This window comes from Desmodus rotundus, chromosome 1 (genome assembly GCF_022682495.2).
Source record: "Desmodus rotundus isolate HL8 chromosome 1, HLdesRot8A.1, whole genome shotgun sequence".
Classification (NCBI taxonomy): domain Eukaryota; kingdom Metazoa; phylum Chordata; class Mammalia; order Chiroptera; family Phyllostomidae; genus Desmodus; species Desmodus rotundus.
The window spans coordinates 114230580-114252914 of record NC_071387.1 but is presented as its reverse complement, the minus strand read 5'-3'; the positions used below and the strand labels follow the sequence as shown (position 1 = coordinate 114252914).

Here is a 22335-nt window from a genome sequence, read left to right as displayed (position 1 = left end):
AGTGAGGAAAATAGTATATCTTAATTGGAGTGGTAGATAAGGGTTTTTCACATCCATAAAAATTTGAACTCATTCAAAATCATTACATTTTATTAAATGTAAATTATACCTTTAAAATGGTAAAATTAATTGACTGCATATAATAGCCACAAAAAAAGTGCATAAAAACAAATACCTTTGTCCACCTGCAAAGCTTTACCCCAGAATGGCTCCCAATCAACTGATAACCTAAATGGAAAAACAGGGAACACAAAATTGAATTGATTCAAAGCCTCAGATCAAACGGTGATTATAAAACAAGCAAATCATTTTTCTTTGCTTAAATAATGATAGACAACAACCCAGTGGCAGAAAACATTAAAAGTTTAATTCACAAGGATGACAAAACAATTTAAAATGCGTATGCACCTAATAACATACACTTAAAATACACGGACACAATAGGCTAATCCAAAATCATAGGGAGAGATTTTAACGACTCTCAGTATCTAACAGATCTCATAGACCACGGCCCGTAGAGCTCTAAGATCTACACAGTAAACTAAGTCAAGGGCACATTGCACTGCACTCAACAGCTACCGAAATGCTTTTCAAAGATGCAAGAAACATTTATAAAAATAAATTGTATGCTGGGCCATTAAGTAAAACCTCAAGTAAAGAGCATCAGTGAGTTCTGGGTCAATTTCAAGTGGCCTATGATACATGTAATTGGAATCTGCAAGGAAGAGGGCAGAGAAGAGGTGACAGAAAAATATTTGAAGAAATAATGGACAAAACGTGTCCAAATCTGACTAAGCCTATAAATCCACAGAACCAAGACGTTCAAGAAATCCCAAGTAAAAGAAACATGAAGAAAACTACACTGAGACAAATTATAATAAGATTGCTCAAAATCAGTACTTTGGAGAAAATCTTCCAAGTAAGCAGGGAGTAAAGAAAATTACATTCAAAGGTTCAAACAAAAGATGACTGCAGAGCTCACATCAGAAGCAACGTGAACAAACAGCGGGACAACATGACAATAAAAGCTGTCAACCTGCAATTCTACGTCCATCAAAAGAGCCTTCAAAAAGGAAGGCAAAGTAAAGCCGTTTGGAGATACACAAAAGCTGACACAATCCATCACCAGCACACCCACACCATAAGAAATGCTAACGTAAGCCCTTCAGGAAGAAGAAAAAGGTTACCAGGGAGAACTCAGATCTACACAAAGGAATGAAAAGCTGCATGAGTCAATATATAAATTGTTTCTAATTATTTAAATATTTAATAAATAATTGACTAAACCAAAACAAATAACAATGTAGTATAGGGTTTATAACTTATGTAAAGAGTGAAATGTACAGCAACAACGCACAGAGGTGGAGAGGGGGAAAAAGAAGTATACTGTGGAAGCTTGCTCACCACACGTGAAGCGGTGCACCGCCACACACAGACATCTATGACACCACAAACAGGTACAGTATAAAACCTCAAGCAGCCACTAAATAGCAAAACAGTGTGACATCTAATAATCCAACAAAGGACATAAAATAGAATTATTTAAAAAATTACTTTAAATAGTCTATATATCCAAATTAAAAGACAGACTTTATTATATGCACAATATTTAAATCTATAATATTTATACATTTATATATATTACATATATATAATCTGTATATTCTTGTCTGTCTCCTCTAACAGGCTAACAATGGTTCCGTGAAGGAAATACTGCATTGTGTTTCTCTGCATTGCCACAGCTGTCACAGAAAAGGTTCTCAATAAAAACAGAAAGAGGGAGGGAGGGAGGGAAGGAAGTCAGTCTACTGTCTCCCAATCTCTCTCTTCTACAGAAAACCAGCATTATTTGTACATTCAACTACAGCCCCTTAATAAGGAATGACCATAAAAATCCAGACATACTTCTAGATAAAACATTTCTAATTAACCCAGAGTAAAATCAATGTTTTATTTCCTGTATTTAAAAATTTCCCCTGCCCTGGCTGGTATGGCTCAGTGGACTGAGTGCCGGCCTGCGAGCCAGAGGGTCGCTGGTTCAATTCCCAGTTAAGGGCATATGCCTGGGTTGCGGGTCAGGTCCCCAATGGCAACCACACACTGATGTTTCTCTCCTTCTCTTTCTCTCTTCCTTCCCCTCTCTAAAAATAAATAAATAAAATCTTTAAAAAAAAATTCCCATTAATGAACAGTGATCAGTAAAAAAGCCAGTGATGGCATTTTCTGTCTGCCCACCTGGGCCACACAGATGCTAACGTCCCAGCAAATCAAGCAAAGAGGAATCTGCTGGCCCAGGCAGCCAACACACAAGTGAGACACACACACACACACACACACACACACACAACAGCGACCCCCAGGATGGCTACACTGGCACAGCAACACAGACGCAGGGCGAAAGAAGGGCTCCATTACCTACTTTCCCCGGCAATCTTTATTTTATGCTTCTGCTTTTAGGTATCAGATTAGAAAGCTCAAGGGCGCAGTATTGTAACAATTCTCAAGGGTTTTCACCTTGCTTAGTAAGGGCTTCTCGGAGAGCAGGAGTTATCATAGCTCTTCTTTCACTGGCTTCATTCTTCACTGCGCTCCTGAACAAACCAGTTTCCTCTTCCTGCTGCTCCTTTTCTCTCTGTATGAAAATAAAAAGAATGAAAGCCAGAAATGGCAACGTGCAATGAAACTAACAGCACAACAATCACAAACAGGAAGCATGGATAAAAAGCTTCATTGTGAACCATGGCCCACAACCCTGTTCTCTCTAAAGTGATCACATTTCCAGTCAATGATCTAAAGACAAGCCAGTCTTTTCTTTTCCCCCCAAAAAAGTAACTACATACTAATACATATACCCACAAGTCATAAATTAATAATCATGTATCTATACGTCAACCATTTTAGCACACTGAAACAAACCGCTGCGTAACTTCAGCAACTTACTTCTCTGAGTTTCAATTCCCTCCCCTGAAAAATGGGTAAGGTAGTATCTATGGAGCAGGAATGTAGCGAAGATTAAATAAAGCAAAATCACCTGGCAAGGTGCCTGATACATAATAGAGTTCAGTAAATTACAGCTATTACAGGTTATTGTCTCTGCAAACCCCAAACACAAGTCAAATGAGTGGCTCTGGGCTGCCCAAACCACCATCTGCTCAGCAACCAAGTCATTCTGCCACCTCCTCCAGCTGCCTCATTGGCTCCTTTTAGAAGATGCCATGAGGAAAATTTGTCTTCAGTGACAGAAAGAAATCTGAAGGATAAAACTGATTGTGTTTCCTTCTGACTCTGACCGCTAGAAAATTCCACAGTGTACCTCCAATCATTGTATAAGGTCTCGCATCATGCCTCTCTTGTAGTTTCTGTAAATGGCTTCAGATTATAAGATGACCCCCATTCACCCTTTCCACTGATTTCTTCCACTCTTTTTGAATCTTATTATATGTACATACATTTTTTAAAATACTCTTGATGTCTTGCTGGAAGACGGTAGAGGGCTAACTGATATTTTCGAAACAATACACGAAGCCTATGCTACACTTTAAAGGAATCACTCATCAGACCTTAATAAGAGCTACAGAAATTCAAAACAACCCACGTTGGCGGCAGCCCTTCCACCAAGCCCTAGACTACCCTCAGTGCCTGCTCATCTCCAGTGTGCAGCCCCCAGGGAACCAGGGAACAGACTCACAGCAGCACCCTCTCTGCCTAAAAACGAAAACACCTCACAGATGCCATGAGGTCTGCGATCTGCGTCAAACTAACACAGAAGGGAGGATGGTTCATGCTTGAAGCTAGGCAACAGGGGATAGGGATTCACTGTATCATTCTGTCTACTTTTGTGAACATTCACTGTATTCTATACATAACATGTGAAACAAATGAAACATTTTTTAAACAGAGAAAGGTAAACTGATTAAATTCAGAGTTAACTTCTCTACCTCCTCTGTTATTTTAGCAACTTGGCTCTGAAATAGGACGTCTGTGAAAAAGCACTTTAGTGTGGTGATTGCTGGGGGGGAGAGGGGTATAAGGGGACTAAAAGGTAATGGAAAAAACATATAATAAAAATTAAAAAGAAGCACTTTTTTAGAGTCAAATGTACCGAATGAGAAACAAACCAAGTTAGTTTGATCTGTCCTAAACTAAAGGTCAGCATTCTAAACCACTGAATATAATCAAATTGCAAAGTTAATGAACAATTTAGCTTCTGTTAATGGAGTTCTCAACTGCACATTTTCAGATGGAACTGAAAAAACGTACAAACAAACATCAATGATTTGTTCTTATCTATCATAAAAGTAATGTTCGATGCTGGGCATTTTTAATAAATTAGAAGGATTCAGTTATTATTTTAAGATTTTTTTTTAAGAATCCTTTGCTTTTTTTGAAGTCTATTTCAGACCTAAAATCAAAGAAGTAAGCCATAAAGGAAGTCTTGTGGTGGAGCAAAATGAAACCAACCTTGACCTTGACTACATTTAAATGTCTCTGAAATAATTCCACAGCAACTTACTGTAAGCCCCTATTAATGATGCAAGAAATGAAAGGAGGTGGCAGTATTTACTCTGGAAAGCCACTGTCTCCACAAAACATCACCAGCTGATTTGCTTACTACAAAGGCCACATAAACCAAAAACTGGACCCAGACCATGACACTGGCCTCCGGACACTGTGCTCAGAACTCTACAGATACACTCTTGTAACAAAATAGAAAAAAGGAAAAAAAAAACCAAAAAACCCTCTGACCTCTGTGAAATTAACATACTCTTAAAAGAATGGGTTCAGCTGGTGGGGGGGTGGAGGGATGGGGAGAAAAGGCATATAACTGTAATTGAATAACAATAAAAATTAAAAAAAAAAAAAAAAAAAAAAGAATGGCGCCGGAACACCGTCCGTGTCCCAGCACTAGAGAACTTATCTATAATAAAATGTGAGTGTAGCTACTCCAGAATCAATAATTTAGACACAAAGTTAATACAGAGAGAGATCAGAGGCTATGATTAAAAGTCTTGAACATTCAGGAAAAACAACATTTATCATTCTTTGCCTCTATGGAGTTTAGTCCTATCTTCCATATGCAGCAGCAACTTCATTTCTGAAAAGAAATACAACGGCTCATAACACTCCCAAAGGAAGTCAAAGCACCATTCAAACTCTAATTCCAATCTCCTATCTGCAGACATTGTTCACTGTTCGTCTAGATCATAACAATAAAACAATATAACAAGTACTAGAACCTATGAATTGTTACTTTTTATAGCTGTTACATAGCCTAAGCAGAAATAAATAAAGATCCCAGAATTGGTCAACCCTTCTTTATTCCTCTCTCTCCTGTACACCAGGTTTAACAAGGTTTTCATTGCCAGCACACTGTTCTCTGTATCTGCAATGCCACTGCTTTTGCCCAAAGCCCTGGTTTCTTCTAAGGGACAACTGCAACAGCCGAACTAAATGGTCTGCCTGTCTCCAACCCCTACTTATACCCCTCCCCCAGCTCCCAAACCCATCACACTCGCCTGGAAAGAAAACACTTATCCTCTCCAAGGGCTGTTTCCTAACATGCAAAAGAAAACCTGATTATAAGGAAACTTCTTAGGCACTTCAGAAAATGAATATATATATAAGTGAAAACTTCTTTGTAAACAAAATAGGCTATATGAATCTTATGTAATAATGGGACCAAAAAGTAGTACGAATTTTTTTTAAAAGACATTACATAATGTTACCTAACTCACTTTCACGCCGTCATCCCAGAAACCACAGTACTACACCAAAACTGCCTACAATAGAAACAAGGCAAAAAGGTGATTTGTTAAAGATCTTAAGGTAAAATGCCATCTGGGTGAACAATGTCAAAAAGGTGTTTTGCAACAAACAAGTTTTTCATTACCAAAGCATATATTTCCTCTTGGGGGAAAAAAAGTGTTCCTCATTGTTTGTTTAAATCTATTTTATTGATCCTTGTTTACCATCAGGTGATGCCCTGCCTTCACCTTACCAATTCATGCACAAGACGTTGGATACAGAATCTCCAGGTCGTTTTCTGTACAGTCAGTCAATCTAAGCTGGAACCTTGCTAGCACGGGGTGGGCATTCAGAGCACACATTGGCCAGTAAATGAATAAATGACTCGAAACCACCAGGCAGCTATTTATAGCTCCAGAAAAACAGACCTCACTTCTTTCAGTACTCAGTCTACATCTCACAACTTTCAATATTAGAGTCTTCTGCAGGTGTTATTAAAACTCCACCCGCTGCGATTTAACCCCACGTCTGCAGGTTCCTCTCTGTCTAATAAAGGAATCCCCCGCATACCACTCACTTGTCAGAGCTGTTTTACAATGACCAATTTTCCACAGGACTCAAAGCTTTTTGCGTGTACTAGGTTTTCAGGATGCTTTGTGAACTTTCTGAAGCAGTCTGACTGGGTGTGTCAAGAGCTTTAAAATGGTTTCCTCTGGCCCAGTGATTCTACTTTGTATAACCTGACTAAGGAGTTCACTATTAAGTTCACTATTAAGTTCACTCTTAAGGAGTTCACTACAGGCCACGACGAGCAGGCTGATTTACAGGCAGTCTCTCAACGTTGAAGGGATGTCACCTTTTGTTTCTGTGTGAATTAAAATACTGGAAGCCCTAAAAATAATTATGAAATGAGAACTAGCTTCATTTTATTCCACTGCTGTACTCTGCAACTTTATCATCAAAACTGGACACACTGAAATCCTTTTATAAATGGAAATGTTTCTCTGGTGAGTAATTACCAAGCATTCACCATTTATTTCCAATACTGATGATACTGATATCACTGTTTGCTTAACCAGAACATGCTGTGGGGAGTATTTAGCAATATTTACTTACTGCAGGGGAAAAAACAAAAGCAATCCCCTTTACATTTACAAATCATAACATGAGACAAACAGAAAATAAGCAAACTAAAATTGTCAGGCCCTTCCTGACTCATTGTGCTCCAGCCGTCTGACTTGGAGCAAACCGCTACGCTTGTCTCAGCCCGTCTCCTACCCTGTGGGATGTGAAGTGAAGATGATGGCGGCACTGGTATCAGGGCCGTGGTGAAGGCTGAGTGGGATAACCCCATGTGTACTCTGATTTCTCCCACCACTCTGGACCTGCACACTGGAACACCCTCCCTCCCCACACCCCAACCCACGCATCCTATCTGCTCACGTAAACACCTTGTTTCCCACTGCCACCAGAATAAAGCTCGCACCCATAACAAAGCATGAAAAGGCCTCCGGTGTCCTGCCCCATCGCTTCTCAGCCTTTTGGCTAACCTCAGAATCCTACCCTTGCCTTCTCTATTTCACACCTCCACACGTCCCCATCCCCTCGCAACTCTACACATACAAAACTGTTCAAAGTTCCCCAAAACATGCTCCGCTCTCCAGCAGACCATCCCTCTGCATCTGTCCTCCTAACTTTCCGATGTTTCAAACTCTAGCTCTCTTGTTTTTGAACATCACTCCCACCTTCAAATTCTGTTCAGCCTTAGAATTACTGTCTTAGACCTTGCTACCAAGGCAGGCAGGTAGACACCATGGTGGTATACTAGTTGAACCAAACCCGGCCCATTTGAAGACACCTTTTTATACAATAACAATTAATAATTATCAAGTACATACTATGTGACAGGCAAGAAAGTAAAGGCTTTAGATAGATGAACTTATTTAATCTTGTAGACACTGAGAAAGAAGATACCTATCAAAGACTCCTGGTGGCTAATTGGCTCAAAGTTAAAAGCAGAGCCTAGAAGCAGTTTCTAAACAGGGGCCTCTCTTGAAAGCCACGCTTCAGGGATAAGCCTGCACTGAGCTGCCTGCCTTCCACACTGAACTAACTGCCTGCCTGCACTGTGTTCCTGCAGTCTGAGCCAGCCCTTATAATGGAGCTCCTGGAACCATGTTTCAACCAGTAAGACAGACCTTCCCTGTGCAATCAGGGCCACGTACCTATATCCCCATTGGCATCATCACCAACCAATGAGAGCAGCTCCATTCAGACCAATAAGGCCACTGCATTTTAGGCCAATCAAACTGTGAGTATTTGGAGTCCTCATCTGCATGACGACAGACCAATCAGGGACTATGGGCAATCAGGGAAGTCCCTCCTTCCCTCTACATAAGTCAGCTCCCCTTCGGTTCTTGGAGCACACTTTCCCTTTCCACCCAAGAGTAGACTGTTTCCACTGGAGCCTTAACACTGAGTACATCTTACAGGACCAGAGAGGGCCAGATTAAGGCAGAACAGACCAGAGCAGAACAGACCAGAGTGGCACAGAGCAGAGCAGGCAGAGAGGGCCAGAGTAGAGCAGAGCTGTCTAGCCAGAGAGGGGTGTCCCCCAAGGGCTGCCTCACGCGGTGCTGTCCACCTCTGTGCTGTTTCATAAGCGAGCTGTAACCCACTGAGCTGTTCCACAGCTTTGTGGGATCACAGTTGAGCTGTTTGCACTGAATAAAGTTTCCTTCTTCACCACACCCCAAACTGGGATTCCTGTCAGTGTTGAATTGGTGCCGACAACCATCGGTTGACAATCTTCATAATAACTTTAGAAGGCAGTCGTTGCCATTACCCCCGACTTTAGAGATGAGAAAACTGAAGCACAGGGAATGAAGTAACTTGCCAACAAACACACAAGCTGAGATAGCGTGACTCCACTGAAGTTATTAGTATTATTCAAAAAGAGGTCTTCTAATAGCAGTGCTTTGGCCCAACTCTAGAGCCGAAGCTCTTAAGTACTAGAGTTTACAGTAACAACTCTGCAGTAACGATTCAGGCAATTTAGTCTGATGCATAACAATGATCAGGCAGAAATCAGCTCAGGACTACATATGAATGAACCCCAAAGAAAATGCCAAAAAAATTTGAAAAAGAAGAGCCAAGTAGTAATAACATCCATCACTGAGTTTAATATATTACATAAGTATATTAGTATATTACATCCAACATAAAATGAAAACATGACATATTTGGAAACTCTACCATAACCAAACAATAATGCAAAACAAAATCTGGTGCTTTATTTTCATGTCATACTGAAGCTGGAAAAAATGGTTTTTTTCCCAGATCGAATGGTTTTATGAGAGGTTTTTTATTAGAAACCAGAAATATCATAAACCAACTTGTTAAAGTTAATAAAGTCCATAATCATTTCATTTCAAACAATACTTTAGATGGATGCCCAATTTTTTCATTAGTGCATTTCTCCAGTGCCCTCTAATGGACATAAAAGAGCAAAGAAAAAATGCAACCACGTATTATTCCAAACTCTTATTGTATACTTGAAATTTGCTGAGATTAGATATTAAGTGTTCTCAACAAACACACACCCAAAAAAGGAACGACGTGAGGTGATAGATGTGTGACCTTGATTGTGGTAACCATTTCACAATGTGTGCGTGTATCAAATCATCACGTTATATATGACCTTACCAAAAATCACACTGTACAGTCTAGACTGTATTTATCAATCAGGCCTCAACAGAGTTGGGAAAAAATTATTCCAAATTCTTCACCCACTACATATAAAGCTTTAAGTATCTTTTTTTTAAATTTTTTAAAGATTTTATTTATTTATTTTTTAGAGAGGGGAAGGGAAGGAGAAAGAGAGGGAGAGAAACATCAGTATGTGGTTGCCTCTTGTATGTCCCGAGTATGGGATGTGGCCTGCAATCCAGGCATGTGCCCTGACTGGGAATCGAACCAGCAACACTTTGGTTTGCGGGCCGGCACTCAATCCACTGAGCCACACCAGCCAGTGCTAAGTATCTTAATCTGGTGGAAAAATTCAGAAATCTATCTAAATCAGTTATCTCATGCACTGAAATCTACCCTATTTTACCACTGAAAATTACTCAGATTTTTAATTAAAGGGCATAAAATTATACATTTGTTTTGATCTAGTGAGTATATCAACTTGGGGAAAATATAACCTAAAGATACTAATATGTTTTTTATTTAATATTGATTGTATTTTTTTCTATTACCATTTAGTCCCCTTACACCCTCTCCCCGCAGCAAGCACCATACTGGTGTCCAAGTCCATGAGTCCTTTTTCCTCAATCTCTCCACCCCCGACCCTCCACCCACCCCAAACTAGCTGTCTATCATCCGCTCTCCATCTGTGAGTCTGTCCCCATTTTCCTTGTTAGCTCAATTTGTTCATTAGATTCCACATACCAGTGAAATCACATGGTATTTGACAAAATACAAATACATTTTTTAAAAAGTAAAAATGGCCTAGACCAGTACTAATTATAACAGCAGAAAACCTGAAACAGACTAAATGATCAACTCTAGAAAACTGTAGAGGCAAATTTCAAATGTCTAGCAAACTTACTTCTCGTCTTGACATCTGGCAGGCTCTTAGAGACACAATGCATTTTCACCTACACGTCTCATCTGACTCACACAACTGTCAACTCCGTAAGGAGCGCAGGGTTTGCAGCCCACGTTTCTCAGGCAAGGGGATTAAAGGTAGGGAAGTTAAACTGTGCCCTTGGATTAAAAAGTTACAAACCGGATGGGTCAGGCCTGGAACCTACATCCACACACTTGTCATTTTTAAAAGCTCCTTTGCCATGGTTTCTAAAATACAAAAGCTACTAAAAATGATAGAAACAACACCAACACATGAAAGTATTAGGACACAAATAAAAAACTGCTACAACAAGAGACTAGATGGTAATTTTAAATTCAGAAAATAATTTTAGATACTATAGCTCAGCAGAATATTTACTGGTTATGAGCTTTACAACAGAAGTCAAACAACTCAATACAGAGATGAAGTCAGGACAGTGTGCAGTGAAGAATCAGGTCTTGCCCAAACAGAAGTCTGGCCTTTGTCCCGGTTCCTGGGAAGGAACCTCTACCAGGGGTGTCCCACCTTTTGGCCACACTGGAAGAAGAGTTGTTTTGGGCCACACGTTAAATACATGGCAACACATAATCACAAGAAAATCTCATAATGTTTTAAGTTAACTTACAGTTTTGTGTTGGGCCGCATTCACAGCCACCCTGAGCCGCATGCGGCCCCTGGGCTGCAGGTTGGACACCCCTGCAACCCTTGTAACTTCCTGAGTCGTGGGAGTATCTACTCCGGCATTCATGGTGGGCTCCTCAGACTGCACTTGACTGCACTTGACTAACGAGGTGACTCAGGCCAAAGTAGGGATAGAGGACTGGAGCCTGAGTGCAACCATACGGGCAACCTACTGGTCCTGCCAACCCAATGAAACCCCCGTAAAAACACCGAAGCTCAGGTGAGCTTCCTGGATTGGCAAAACTCCATGTGCATTGTCACACACGGATGCTGGCATGGTAGCATGTCCTCGGGACAACAAATGAATGCTCTCCAGACTCTGCTCTGTGTCTCTTCCTTTGGCTAATCTCCTGTATCCTTTCCCAGCAGCAAACTGCAACCATGAAGATAACAGCTTTCAGTAAGTTCTGTGAATGTTTCTAGCAAACCCTCAACCTGAGGATGATTTTTAGAAATCCCCCACATCAGTGTCATAAGTAAAAGCAGTCTCAGGGACCTGCCATCAGACTCTAGTTTGTCTAACTCAGGCAGACAGAAAGAGATGGCTGACAGGAGAAAGAAGAAAGGGAAAAAAAAGTCTTGAATCTCCATCGAAATTAAGTGTAAATTAAAATCAGGTTATTATTTTTCAGGTTGGCAAGACTTAAAATATTGGTAATACCGTGGGGTTGGCAAAGTAAATAGGCATTCTCATCTCTCCCCTATGCTGTAAGAAAATGAAAACGTTTTCAACTTTTTACAGGGCAATTTTGAAATATTTATAGAACTATCAAATGTCCTTTGATCTAGAAATTTCAATTTTACAAATTTATACCAGCCACAAATTATGTAAGAGCAAGCATGTTCATTATAGAAATTAGAAAATACCTAAATGGTAATCAACAAGAGTCAAATAAATTATAGGACATAACTATGGATTGCTACATAAATACTAAAATAAATTAGGTAGAGCTATAAGACAGAATTGTCATGTTAAATGAAAAAAGGCAGGCTGTACACTTAGAGTACAAAATGATCCCATCTGTGTAGCCAAAAAAAGAAAAAGAAAGAAAAACAGTTATCTACATGGGTGTGTTTTGAAGTCAGGAAAGTACATGGAAGACTATTGCCAAACTGTAAACTGTGATTACCTGCGAAAAGCAGTCTGAGGAAAAGAGGGACAGGGGACTGCATTCTTTGAATTTGTGAAACATATGTAAGCAGGGCATTAAATTAAATAAAATTCCAAAGAAAAAGTCAGATCAAGTTATAAATTTTCAAAGAAAACATCTAAGAACCAGTTTAACAACTTTAAAAATGCCTCATTCACATCAAGGATATAAAAGGGTAGAGAGTATGGAGATAACAAGAAAGGATTTTTAAAGATTTCTTTGGAGAATGTTGTTAAGGTATTTTGAGTTCCACTCTGTCTCAACTGGAGAAAGGCTGTGGGGATGGGTACCTGACCCTTACCTCAAGCCCCAGGGGACAAGTTCCAAAGAGGCCCCTCAAAGAAACTGCTAGGTTACTCTGGCAACTCAGTGTGAATGACTCCTGCCCAGGAATCAAGAAAGCAAGAGAACTGACTAGTTGCTTCGGCAAGTAAGCATTGCTGCTGGGTAGGAACCAGCCTGTCCTCCCTGAATAAAGAACTCAGGAGTGGTCCTTCGGGAGCAGGGTTGGGGTCCGGGAGATCTTCCATCCTGACCAATGGCAGCTAGAGAAGAGAACAGATAACAGACCTCAGAGGCGGGAACCCAGAGATACAGGGCTCAGAGAAGGAGTAAGCGGCCAGGAGAAGTACACTTGCTTATTGCAAGAGGTCAGGTCGGGAGACAGCCACGGACAATGTCTCCAGGGAAGCAAGGGAAAGGCGCCTGGAAGACTCAGTTTTAAACACCTGATGAGCAGAGAGAGCACAGTCATCTTATGACAGCACCAAGTAATAATTTTCCAGTTTCTATCTCTCCTGCCCGCCCCCATCCACTCTCCAACTCCTAAAGTGATCCAAAATGGAAGCTAGCAGATAGGCCAGAGAGTAGACAATAAATAGGTGAAAAGTTCACTTATAAATTAAATTAGAAACTTTAATTTAGTATCACTTAGTACTACACAGGACTATACATTCTACTGCCAAATTAAGACTTTGTACTTTGAAGTGCCCATAATACTTTATTACCAAAAATGATCAGAAAAGTCAGGGAGTCTGCCAAGGTTTTCATCCTGTGCAGGTTGGAAGGGAGAGTAAAAGTCAAAATAAAGCAGCTTTTGTAACTTCCAAAAGTAATCCCTGTTGTAACACAGGCTATCTCAGTATTCATTACCTTTAAAAGATTTTTCCGTGAGAGCCCTGGCTGGTGTAGCTCAGTGAACTGAGTGCCAGCCTGTGACCTGAAAGGTGGCTAGTTCGATTCCCAGTCAGGGCACATGCCTGGGTTGTGCGCCAGGTCCCCAGTAGGAGGCGCGTGAGAGGCAACCGCTCACACATTGATGTTTCTGTCCCTCTCTTTCTCCCTCCCTTCCTCTCTGTCTGAAAATAGAAAAATCTTTAAAACAATAAAAGATTTTTCTGTGAGATTTTCAAATGAGGTTATAAAGACTACGTGAGAATATTACAAACATTTTTATAATAAAACAGAAATTTAGATGCATATAAAACAAAATTTAAATAAATATTCCATATACTAATAGTGAGTTTCCTGGGGAGGTAGAATTACTGGTAAGTTTTTGTCCTTTCCATCTTTTCTAAATTTTCATTATTATACGTATATTTATTTATAGTAAAAAAAAATTAACTAGGCAACATTAAATAAATGTTAAATTTATTCCCTTAAATTACCATTTGTTATAGTATGGGGCCACCCCAAGTAAAATCAGAGGGCCCCCAGGTTATATGCAAGGAATGCATACTTAAGACCTTACATAATACAAAACTATTCATTCACCCACTAGACCTATCAAAAAATAGAAGTTATTCTCACATGGCAGTATCTTTAAAAGTTTATAATTCAGTGGTCCTTAATGTTTTTGTTTGGTTTGGGGGCATGAGGGAAAGTAGTTCCCCTCACACTTTTTATTTCAAACCCTATGAAATGTACAATAAAGACCCATATTCCCTTCGCCTGGCTCACCACTTTTGCTTGCTCATCACCCACCCATCCATCCATCAGTGCACACATACACACGTATATAATATACCTGTGTGTATGTGTGTAAATAAAATTTTGCTGACGCCTTTGAAAGTATATTGCAAACACCATGGAACTTCACTCTTAAAATACTGCATTATTCATCTAAAAAAGAGACATGATCCTACAGAACCATAATACCATTATTAAAATAAAGAAAAAATTTAAATCCAAAATTATCTAATAAAAATTCATTTCAAATATCCTCAAATGTCCAGACAATGGCATTTTCTCTATGATTCAAGGTTAAAGTTTACACAATGTACTGGGTTAGTCCTTTTTAAATCTTAGAACAGTCCCGCCCCCATGTTATTATTGTTGCTATTGTTTATGATATTGACTCTTTAAAAAGCCTGGCCAGTTGTCTCACGGGCTGTCCCACATTTTGGATTTGTCTGCTTATCTCCCCATAATAAGACTCCGGTTAAAACATTTCTGACTCAATGCTACATAGACCATGTTGTATCCATCCTGCTACACATCATATCAGGAGGTGCATAAGGTCAAGTTTTCATGCAAATGATGATCCTAAATTTATTCTTTGGTAGAGGTAGGAGTCACCTAATCACTCCACTTATAAAGGTACATGTTTCCATTTGTAATTAGTAAATAATCAGTGGGGTATTTTTTTCCACTATTTATTTATTTTTTGGCAAATCTCAGTAGTGTTGTTTCAAGGATGATATATTAAGATTATGTGAATGAATGTTCCCCAAAGACATTTCATCCAATCCTCATTTAAGTCCATTATTACACTGGGGATTGCAAACAGGTGATTTGACAATTCTATCACGGCTTGTATATTATCTGGAAACTTTCTGCAAAGACTTTCTCCCGTGCTTCCCATTTGTTGGTGTAGCACAAGGATTGATTTTTTTTTAACTGGATGTAATACAGTCCATTATGTTCATTATATAATCATTACACTCACTTTTAGTGCTCAAACTGTCCCAAATTTGGCCTGTGGGAAACTCTTCCAGCTGGTTCCTACGTCCTTTTGACCTATCTCCATCAGTCATTGAGGGCCTACTTGTTCAACAAGATGTTCCAGGCCCATCTACTACTCTCCCTGCCCCAAACCTGAAACCAGCCATTTCTCCTGGGAGTCCCGGTTCCCAACAGTGCGGAATGATAGTTAGAAACCAAGATCCGAGTGCTTTGTTTCTAGGTCCACGGGCATAATAAAGAATAACCTGGTCTTTGCCCCCAGTTCCTGGCAAAGAGCTTCAAAACACCTAGGCACTTCCTAAGTGATAGAAGTGTCTTTGTTATGCTAATGAGGTGACTCCCGATGGGTGGGCCTCTACAGAGCTTCAGGATGGGGACTGGGACACCAGAAAGACCAACCGCAAAATGCTACTCTGGGCCCGCTGAACCTCCAGGGAGGGGAGGTTGGCTGGAGATTGTGTTCAATCCTGTCGAAGTGATAAAACCCCAGAATAAAAATCCTGGATGCATTCAGTAGAGCTTCCCAGCGGGGAGCATACTGATGTGGTCAGAGGGCCCAGATTCCGCAAGAAGAGGGCACAAAAACTCTGGAGCTCTTCCCCACCCCTCCACTCCCAGTACTTGCCCTAAGAGTTTTTTCCCATTTCATTGTTTCTAATTTGTATTCCTTATAATAACAGTATAATCACAAGTATAGTGCTTTCAGTGAATTCTGAGTCATTCTAGCAAATTATCGAACCTCAGGGGATCATGAGAGCCCTCATATTGGTAACCAGTTGATCAGAAGTGGAGGTGGCCCCCAAGACTTACAGCCTTCTGAAGTGGGGGCATTCTTGGGCAGAACTATGCCCTAAACCTGTGGAGTCTGATGCCAACTCCCGGTAGTTAGTCACTGGAATTGAACTGGTTGTTAGTTGGTGTCAGAACATGAAAGGTCCTTTCCATGAACACAGCTACAAAAATATCATTTATATACACATACACTTAAGTTACAAATCTGTAAATATGACATGACAATAAATATACTTTTAAAAATCTTAAGTTCATGTCAGCCTCCAAATCAAATCCAACACTACCTGGAAATCACATTAATGTATATGGGTACACCTTATTATTTTCACAGCTGCACAATATTATATTTTGTGGATATATTATGCTTTTTTCAACCCGTATCTGAGGTTGCTTGCTACATATGCTGTGGGGCCTAATCTTGTGCAAACGTTGTTTCGTATTTGTGAAGACTTATCTCCAAGGCAAATTCATGTAACTGGGTCTGCTGGATCACAGGTAAATGCGTGTAAATTTGGCAGACTGGCAAAGAGCCCTCCATACAGGTTACACCATTCTGGACTCCCTCGGCAAGGTGTGAGTGCCCATTTCCCCAGAGTTGCACCAACCACGTGTGCCGTGCGATTTTTTAATTTTCGTTGTTTTGATAGGTGAGCAATGTGTGTCACTGTAGTTTTCATTTGAGCGCTTTTCTCGTATGTTTAGACTAGTTGCAGAGCTTCTTCGGATACTTACAATTCACGTGTTTCACCATTTTTTCCTAGTAGGTTCTAGGTCTTTCTTTTTATTACTCAATTTCTAAGAGTGCTTTGTGTAGTAGGAAATTTAACCCCTTTTTTATAAGGGGCAAATATTCTTCCTCACTTTATCACTTGTCTTTTGATTTGGCTTACAGCCATGTAAACCTTTATAAAAAATCATGGATAAATTCAATCTTTTATTGCTTCTAGATTTTGAATCATAGAGAAAACCTTTCTCTAAGTTATAAAATAATTTGTTTAAATCTATTATTTATATATCTTTTCAACATTTAGATCTCTGACCCAATTAGAGTTTATTCTGACATATGTATGAAGTACAGAGCCAATTTTATCTTTTCACAATTAGCTCTCCAGTTGTCAACATCATTAACTTAAAAGTATATTTTCACGCTAGGGAAAAGAGATGCCACCTTTATCATATGTGAAATTCCCATATACAGCTGGGTCTACGCCTAGAATTTCATTCTGGTACAATGGCCTGTCTGTCTCATCAGAAGCCAATACCAGTTTCAATTATAGATGCCTTGTAGTAAGATTCAATATCTGACAGAGCTAGTCTTTCTCGTTACTACTTTTGCCACAAGGTTTCCTAGCTATCCTTGCATGTTTATTTTTCCACATGAATCAACCAGTCTAGCACCAGAAAACACTTTACTGGACTTTCTACTGGATTGCATCAAATTTATGTTTCAACTTAAAAGAACTGACGTGTTTGCAACGCCGAGTCCTCATATCTAAAAACAAGGATTTGTTTCCATTTGTCCAAGGCACTGTTGTATCTTTCAAAGATATTTTAAAGTTTTCTTCACATAGATTTACGGTATTTCTTTTTTAATGCCATTCTGTGTAATTGTTTATTTTTTATGTTACTGTTGTAAATGAGACCTTCTCTTCCATGATAGCTTCTAACTGGTTATTGTTTGGAAATACAAAAGCTTTTGACTTATTACCATATGGTATCCTGCTACCTTACTGAATCTTTTCATTTGAGTTTGTGTTAATTTTATGATTGATTTTCTTGGACTTTTCCATAGTTATATTTATTTTGTTTCTAAGACTTATGCACTTGATACATTTTTAGTTTATAATATTTTCATTTCCCAAAACTTGCACATTAATTGAGACTTTACCTTTTTATATAATTGTATATATGATGTTACTTCAATTTTAGATCATTGGAATCTGCACAAAAATCCTACCACACTGTACACTCTCACACTCATTTAGTCACCAAGACACCGAGACTCAACCTAACATCTCCTAGGTTCTTAGGGTCTCCACCCACACTGATCTCAACACCTACACACCCAGCTGCCATCATCCCTCAGCCCAACGCCACTCAGTCCGGAAGACAGGGAAGCAGCTTTACATAAGAGCTCCACTTGAAATCTTAACATGAATCAATCTTATCATGCTGTCATCTTCAGCTACACAAGGAATTGAGTCCCTCCTACCATCTAGCCTTTCCTCAGTTCTTATGCTAAAATATTTGCCCATCCTACTACAAGCTCATTTTCACAGCGCTGAGAGGGAAGACTTTCACTATGCTCATATAAAAATAGCAAAAAAGTATAAAACTCTCAAGACAGGAGGCAAATAAATAAAACTGTCTTAATTATGAGCTCAGATGGACTACACACCAATACAGAGTGCTAGATATTAACCCACTGCAGGATCCAAGTTTACTATTTCCCAAAAGTACAGTACCTTTTCCTTCTTCACATGACTCATAATTTTGCCAAGGTCCTCCACATCAACAACAGAAGTTAGACTCGGGTGGTCCTCGGCACCAGACTCCGCCCCACTGGAACTCTCACAGGGCTCCTCCTCCTGGAACATCAATGCTTTAGAAACACAATGTTCAAAGTAGGAAACCATCTAATACCCCCTCCCCAGTTCTGAGGTCACTGGATGGATATTAAATATTTTTGGCTAAAGATCAGCAAAATACACCCACAGGCCAAATTCGACCAATCTGGGGTCAAACTGGATGGCACCCATCATTGACATATTACCTATGGCCACTTTCTTGATGCAGCGGCAGAACTGATAATTGCAACAGAAACCGCATGCCCCACAAAGCTGAAAATATTTACAAGCTGGGCCTTTAGAGAAATAGTTTCCTGACCCCTCTTAGACAAAGAACCAATCAGACTTAGTGAGAAATTAGTGCAGGAATGAAGAAAAGGAAGAAGTCAAGCATGACTCTTAGATTTATTGGTAGTGGTGCTTACTAAACTGAGAAGACGTGGGGAGAAACAGACTGGGAAAGGGGAATGAAGAGCTCCATTTTGCATTTGTGAAATATGAATGCATTCAACATCCACACAGAGATTTTAAAGAGGCAATTATATACAGGGTCCAGCAGAAGTAACACCTGTTTGAGTGTGGTTGGTAGGCTACTAACATGGGTGTAATAATTTATAGTTTTAATTAGAACTTAAAACACCTAAAATATCATATGGTATGATACTGTTATGTTACAGAATTACATGCTTATGATTTTGTAATTAAAAAGGGGCATTATTTGTGTCAGACCCTGGATATAAGAACACAATTAAGGGTAGACCTTAGAGCTAGAAATAAAACCCTAGGAATAACTGGCATCTAGAGAGTATGTAAAGCCATAAAACTATGCAAGATCATCCAGGAAGAAAATGTCAACAAAGAACAGAACCCAGCACCAAACCTTTAACAATGCCAACATGTAAAGGTTAGATAAAGGAAAAAGATTCCAAGTAAAAAAGAAGGAAAACCGTAAGATTGATGTCATGAAAGTCAAGCGAAGGGAGTGCTAAAAGAAGTCAGCAACGTCCAGCGCTGTTCGGAGGTCAGGTAGTATGAAGATAGAGAAATATCCGTGAGGCCTGACAATACGAAGTCCCTTGGACCTAGAAAAGGGTAGCATCAGTGGAGTAGGGAGCCAAACTGAGTGAGTGAGAGTTAACTGGCACTTCTGCTCCCAGCTATAGAGTGGTTTACATTAAACAACTCCCTTGTAGAAAATAAATAAAACTCAGTAATATTTTTAATGCGTAATCTTAAACGTATCACTGGTTTGGCAAAAATGTAAGGACTCAAAAGAGAACAGGTATAAACTACAAATAGAATGTTAAGAGGTAAGTTAGAAATGCAGCTAAGAGCACCTGCTGCACTCTGGAGAACCTATTTTGCCAGCTGTACAGGACGAGAGAAGAGCGGGGAAGGTCAAGGGGAAGATACTAGGAGGAGAGTCTCACGAAGAAGAGAAGAGTCAAAGCTGGGACCCCACAAGGCTGCATCCTTGGTGTGAAGATAAACTACAAACACATCCTGTACAAGAGATGGAATTGAGAAAGACAGGCCAAAAACTGGGGGGAAAGAGCTGAGTAAAATATGGATGGTTAGAGGGACTATGTTTGGAAGTTTAAAGATTTTGGGAGGAGTGGAGAATTATAAAATAAAAATTCAGAACCAAAGTAAACCGGGGCTCCCAAAAGCAACACTTAACTAAAAGCCAATGGATCAATGCATTCGATTTCTGAAAGAAAGTTACTCCCACCTAGAATTCTACACTCAGCTGAAGCATTAAGCAACTGTGAAGGTAGGATAAAGACATGCAGATATGACAAACCTGAAAATTCACATCCAAAACACCCTTTCTCAGAGGATGTGCTCCAAAAAACAAGAATCAACCAAGAACTAAGAAGATATGAAATACCAGAATCCAGAATCCGACCCAGGAAGCTGGTGAAAGTAAAACTGTGTATCACAGTGGATGGAAGACACAGACCTCAGCTGCACCAGGGCCTGGAGGGCAGACATACCAATGTGGGGCAGAAGACTCAGGAGAGCCTCCAAGAAATCAATAAAAACTACACAATATTAAAAACAATTTTCGATTCTGTTAAGTTTTATAATGAAGTAGTGATGATTATAGAAAAATCAAAGCAGATATAGCACTAAGGGAAATACATGCATAAGAATGAAAATGTAGTAACATAATTGATAGATGTAAATATATACACAATCACAATAATGAAACAATGAATAATGGTATAACCAAAAAGTGTGAGACAACTATGCAGGAAAACGAAAGGGAACTGATACTCTGTGTGTGATATTTTCAAATTAAAAAAAAAAAAAATCAAGAAATACCAGGAACTACCTATTATTTAGAAACATAGAGGTATATGTCTTATGAAAAAAGCTAAAAGAATTAAAAGTGGTTGGCTTGGGGAAATAAGAATTAGACAAAATGAGGCAAGGAAGTACAATTTTTAATTATAAGCCTAGAAGTACTTTTTGTGGTTTTAAATGTACTTTTAATTCTAAAAATGTTTTAACTTAAATTTTTTTAATGTTAAGAATAATGGTGGTATCAGCAAAAATGGCAGAGTAGGTAACTCTTAGGGCCTATTCCCTCACATAAACACCTAAAAATTAAGGAAAAAAAACAACTAATTTAACTTTGTCAGAATTCTGGAAATTAGTCACAGGTTTACAATAACCAAGTAAACAATGAATTAGGAAAAAGAAAAACTTTTTTAAAAAGCATTTTAAGGAAACTTTTGAAAGGCAAGTCAAAATTCTAGCTGAACGAACACAAGCTAAAGAAACAGACTTCAGAAACACACATGACAGCAGATACATCTATAAAAATAGTTTTAAAAAGTCACTAAACGAACAATTACAACTCACAGCAAACTATAAAAATAAACTCTGAAAAGGGGGGAAATCTGATTTTCAGAGTTAATACATTAAAAATGTGCAGTTTTCAAAAAAACCCCACGAAGCATGCAAAGAAACAAAACAGGTGGCCTACTTAGGAGAAATTAACAGAAACTGTCCCTGAGGAAACACACACATTGAACTTACCAGTAAATAAGTTGACTGTCTTAGATATGCTCAGAGAGTTAAAGAAAACCATGGACAAAGAGCTGAAGATAACCAGGAGAACAATGTCTCAACAAATAGGGAATATCAACACAGAGACAAAAATTATAAAAAGGAAACACAAGTTCTTGAGCTGAAAAGTATAATAACTAAACTGAAATTTTCACTAGAGGGTTTCAATAGCAGATTGAAGCAGCAAAAAATTAGCAAACGTGAGGACAGATCAGTTGAAACAGCCAGTCTGAAAAACAAACAGAGCCTGAAGGACTTACAGGACACCTTCAAATGGACCGACAAATACAAAAGGAGAGTCTCAGAAGAACAGAAGAGAAAGAACAGAAATAATATTTGAAGAAACACTGACTAAACACTTCTGAAATTTGATAAAAATATATGAATCAACACATTCAAGAATTTCAAGAAACTTGAAGCAAGATAAACTCAGAGAACCACACTGAGACATATTATAACCAAACTGTCAAGACAATAATAAAGAGAGAAGCAACCGTTGACATACAAGGGGGTCCTCAGAAAAGATAAGGTTAATAGCCAATTTCTCATCAGGAACCTCAAGAGGCCAGAAGGCAGTGGAATGGCATATTTAAACCACTGAAAGAAATAAAAGAAACCTGTAAACCAAGGATTCTATATCCAGTAAATCCATCCTTCAAAACTGTAGGAGAAATGGAGACACTTTCAGACAAACGAAAACTGAAGGGGTTCATGTACCGAAGAC

The 22335-nt window shown here is 39.1% G+C and overlaps 1 protein-coding gene across 3 annotated transcripts in view; it reads right to left on the bottom strand.

The window, feature by feature from the left end:
• The window catches only part of LOC112314803 (S-adenosyl-L-methionine-dependent tRNA 4-demethylwyosine synthase TYW1), a 161184-nt gene that overhangs the window by 123095 nt on the left and 15754 nt on the right, over positions 1-22335 (bottom strand). For all 3 annotated transcript variants that reach the window (XM_024571335.3, XM_024571336.3, XM_053929786.2), the window contains exons 7-9: positions 18432-18554; positions 2515-2632; positions 176-228 (exon numbers count right to left, since the gene is read on the bottom strand). In XM_024571335.3, the coding sequence (XP_024427103.2) occupies positions 176-228; positions 2515-2632; positions 18432-18554 (294 nt within the window). The remainder of the gene's footprint in view (positions 1-175; positions 229-2514; positions 2633-18431; positions 18555-22335) is intronic.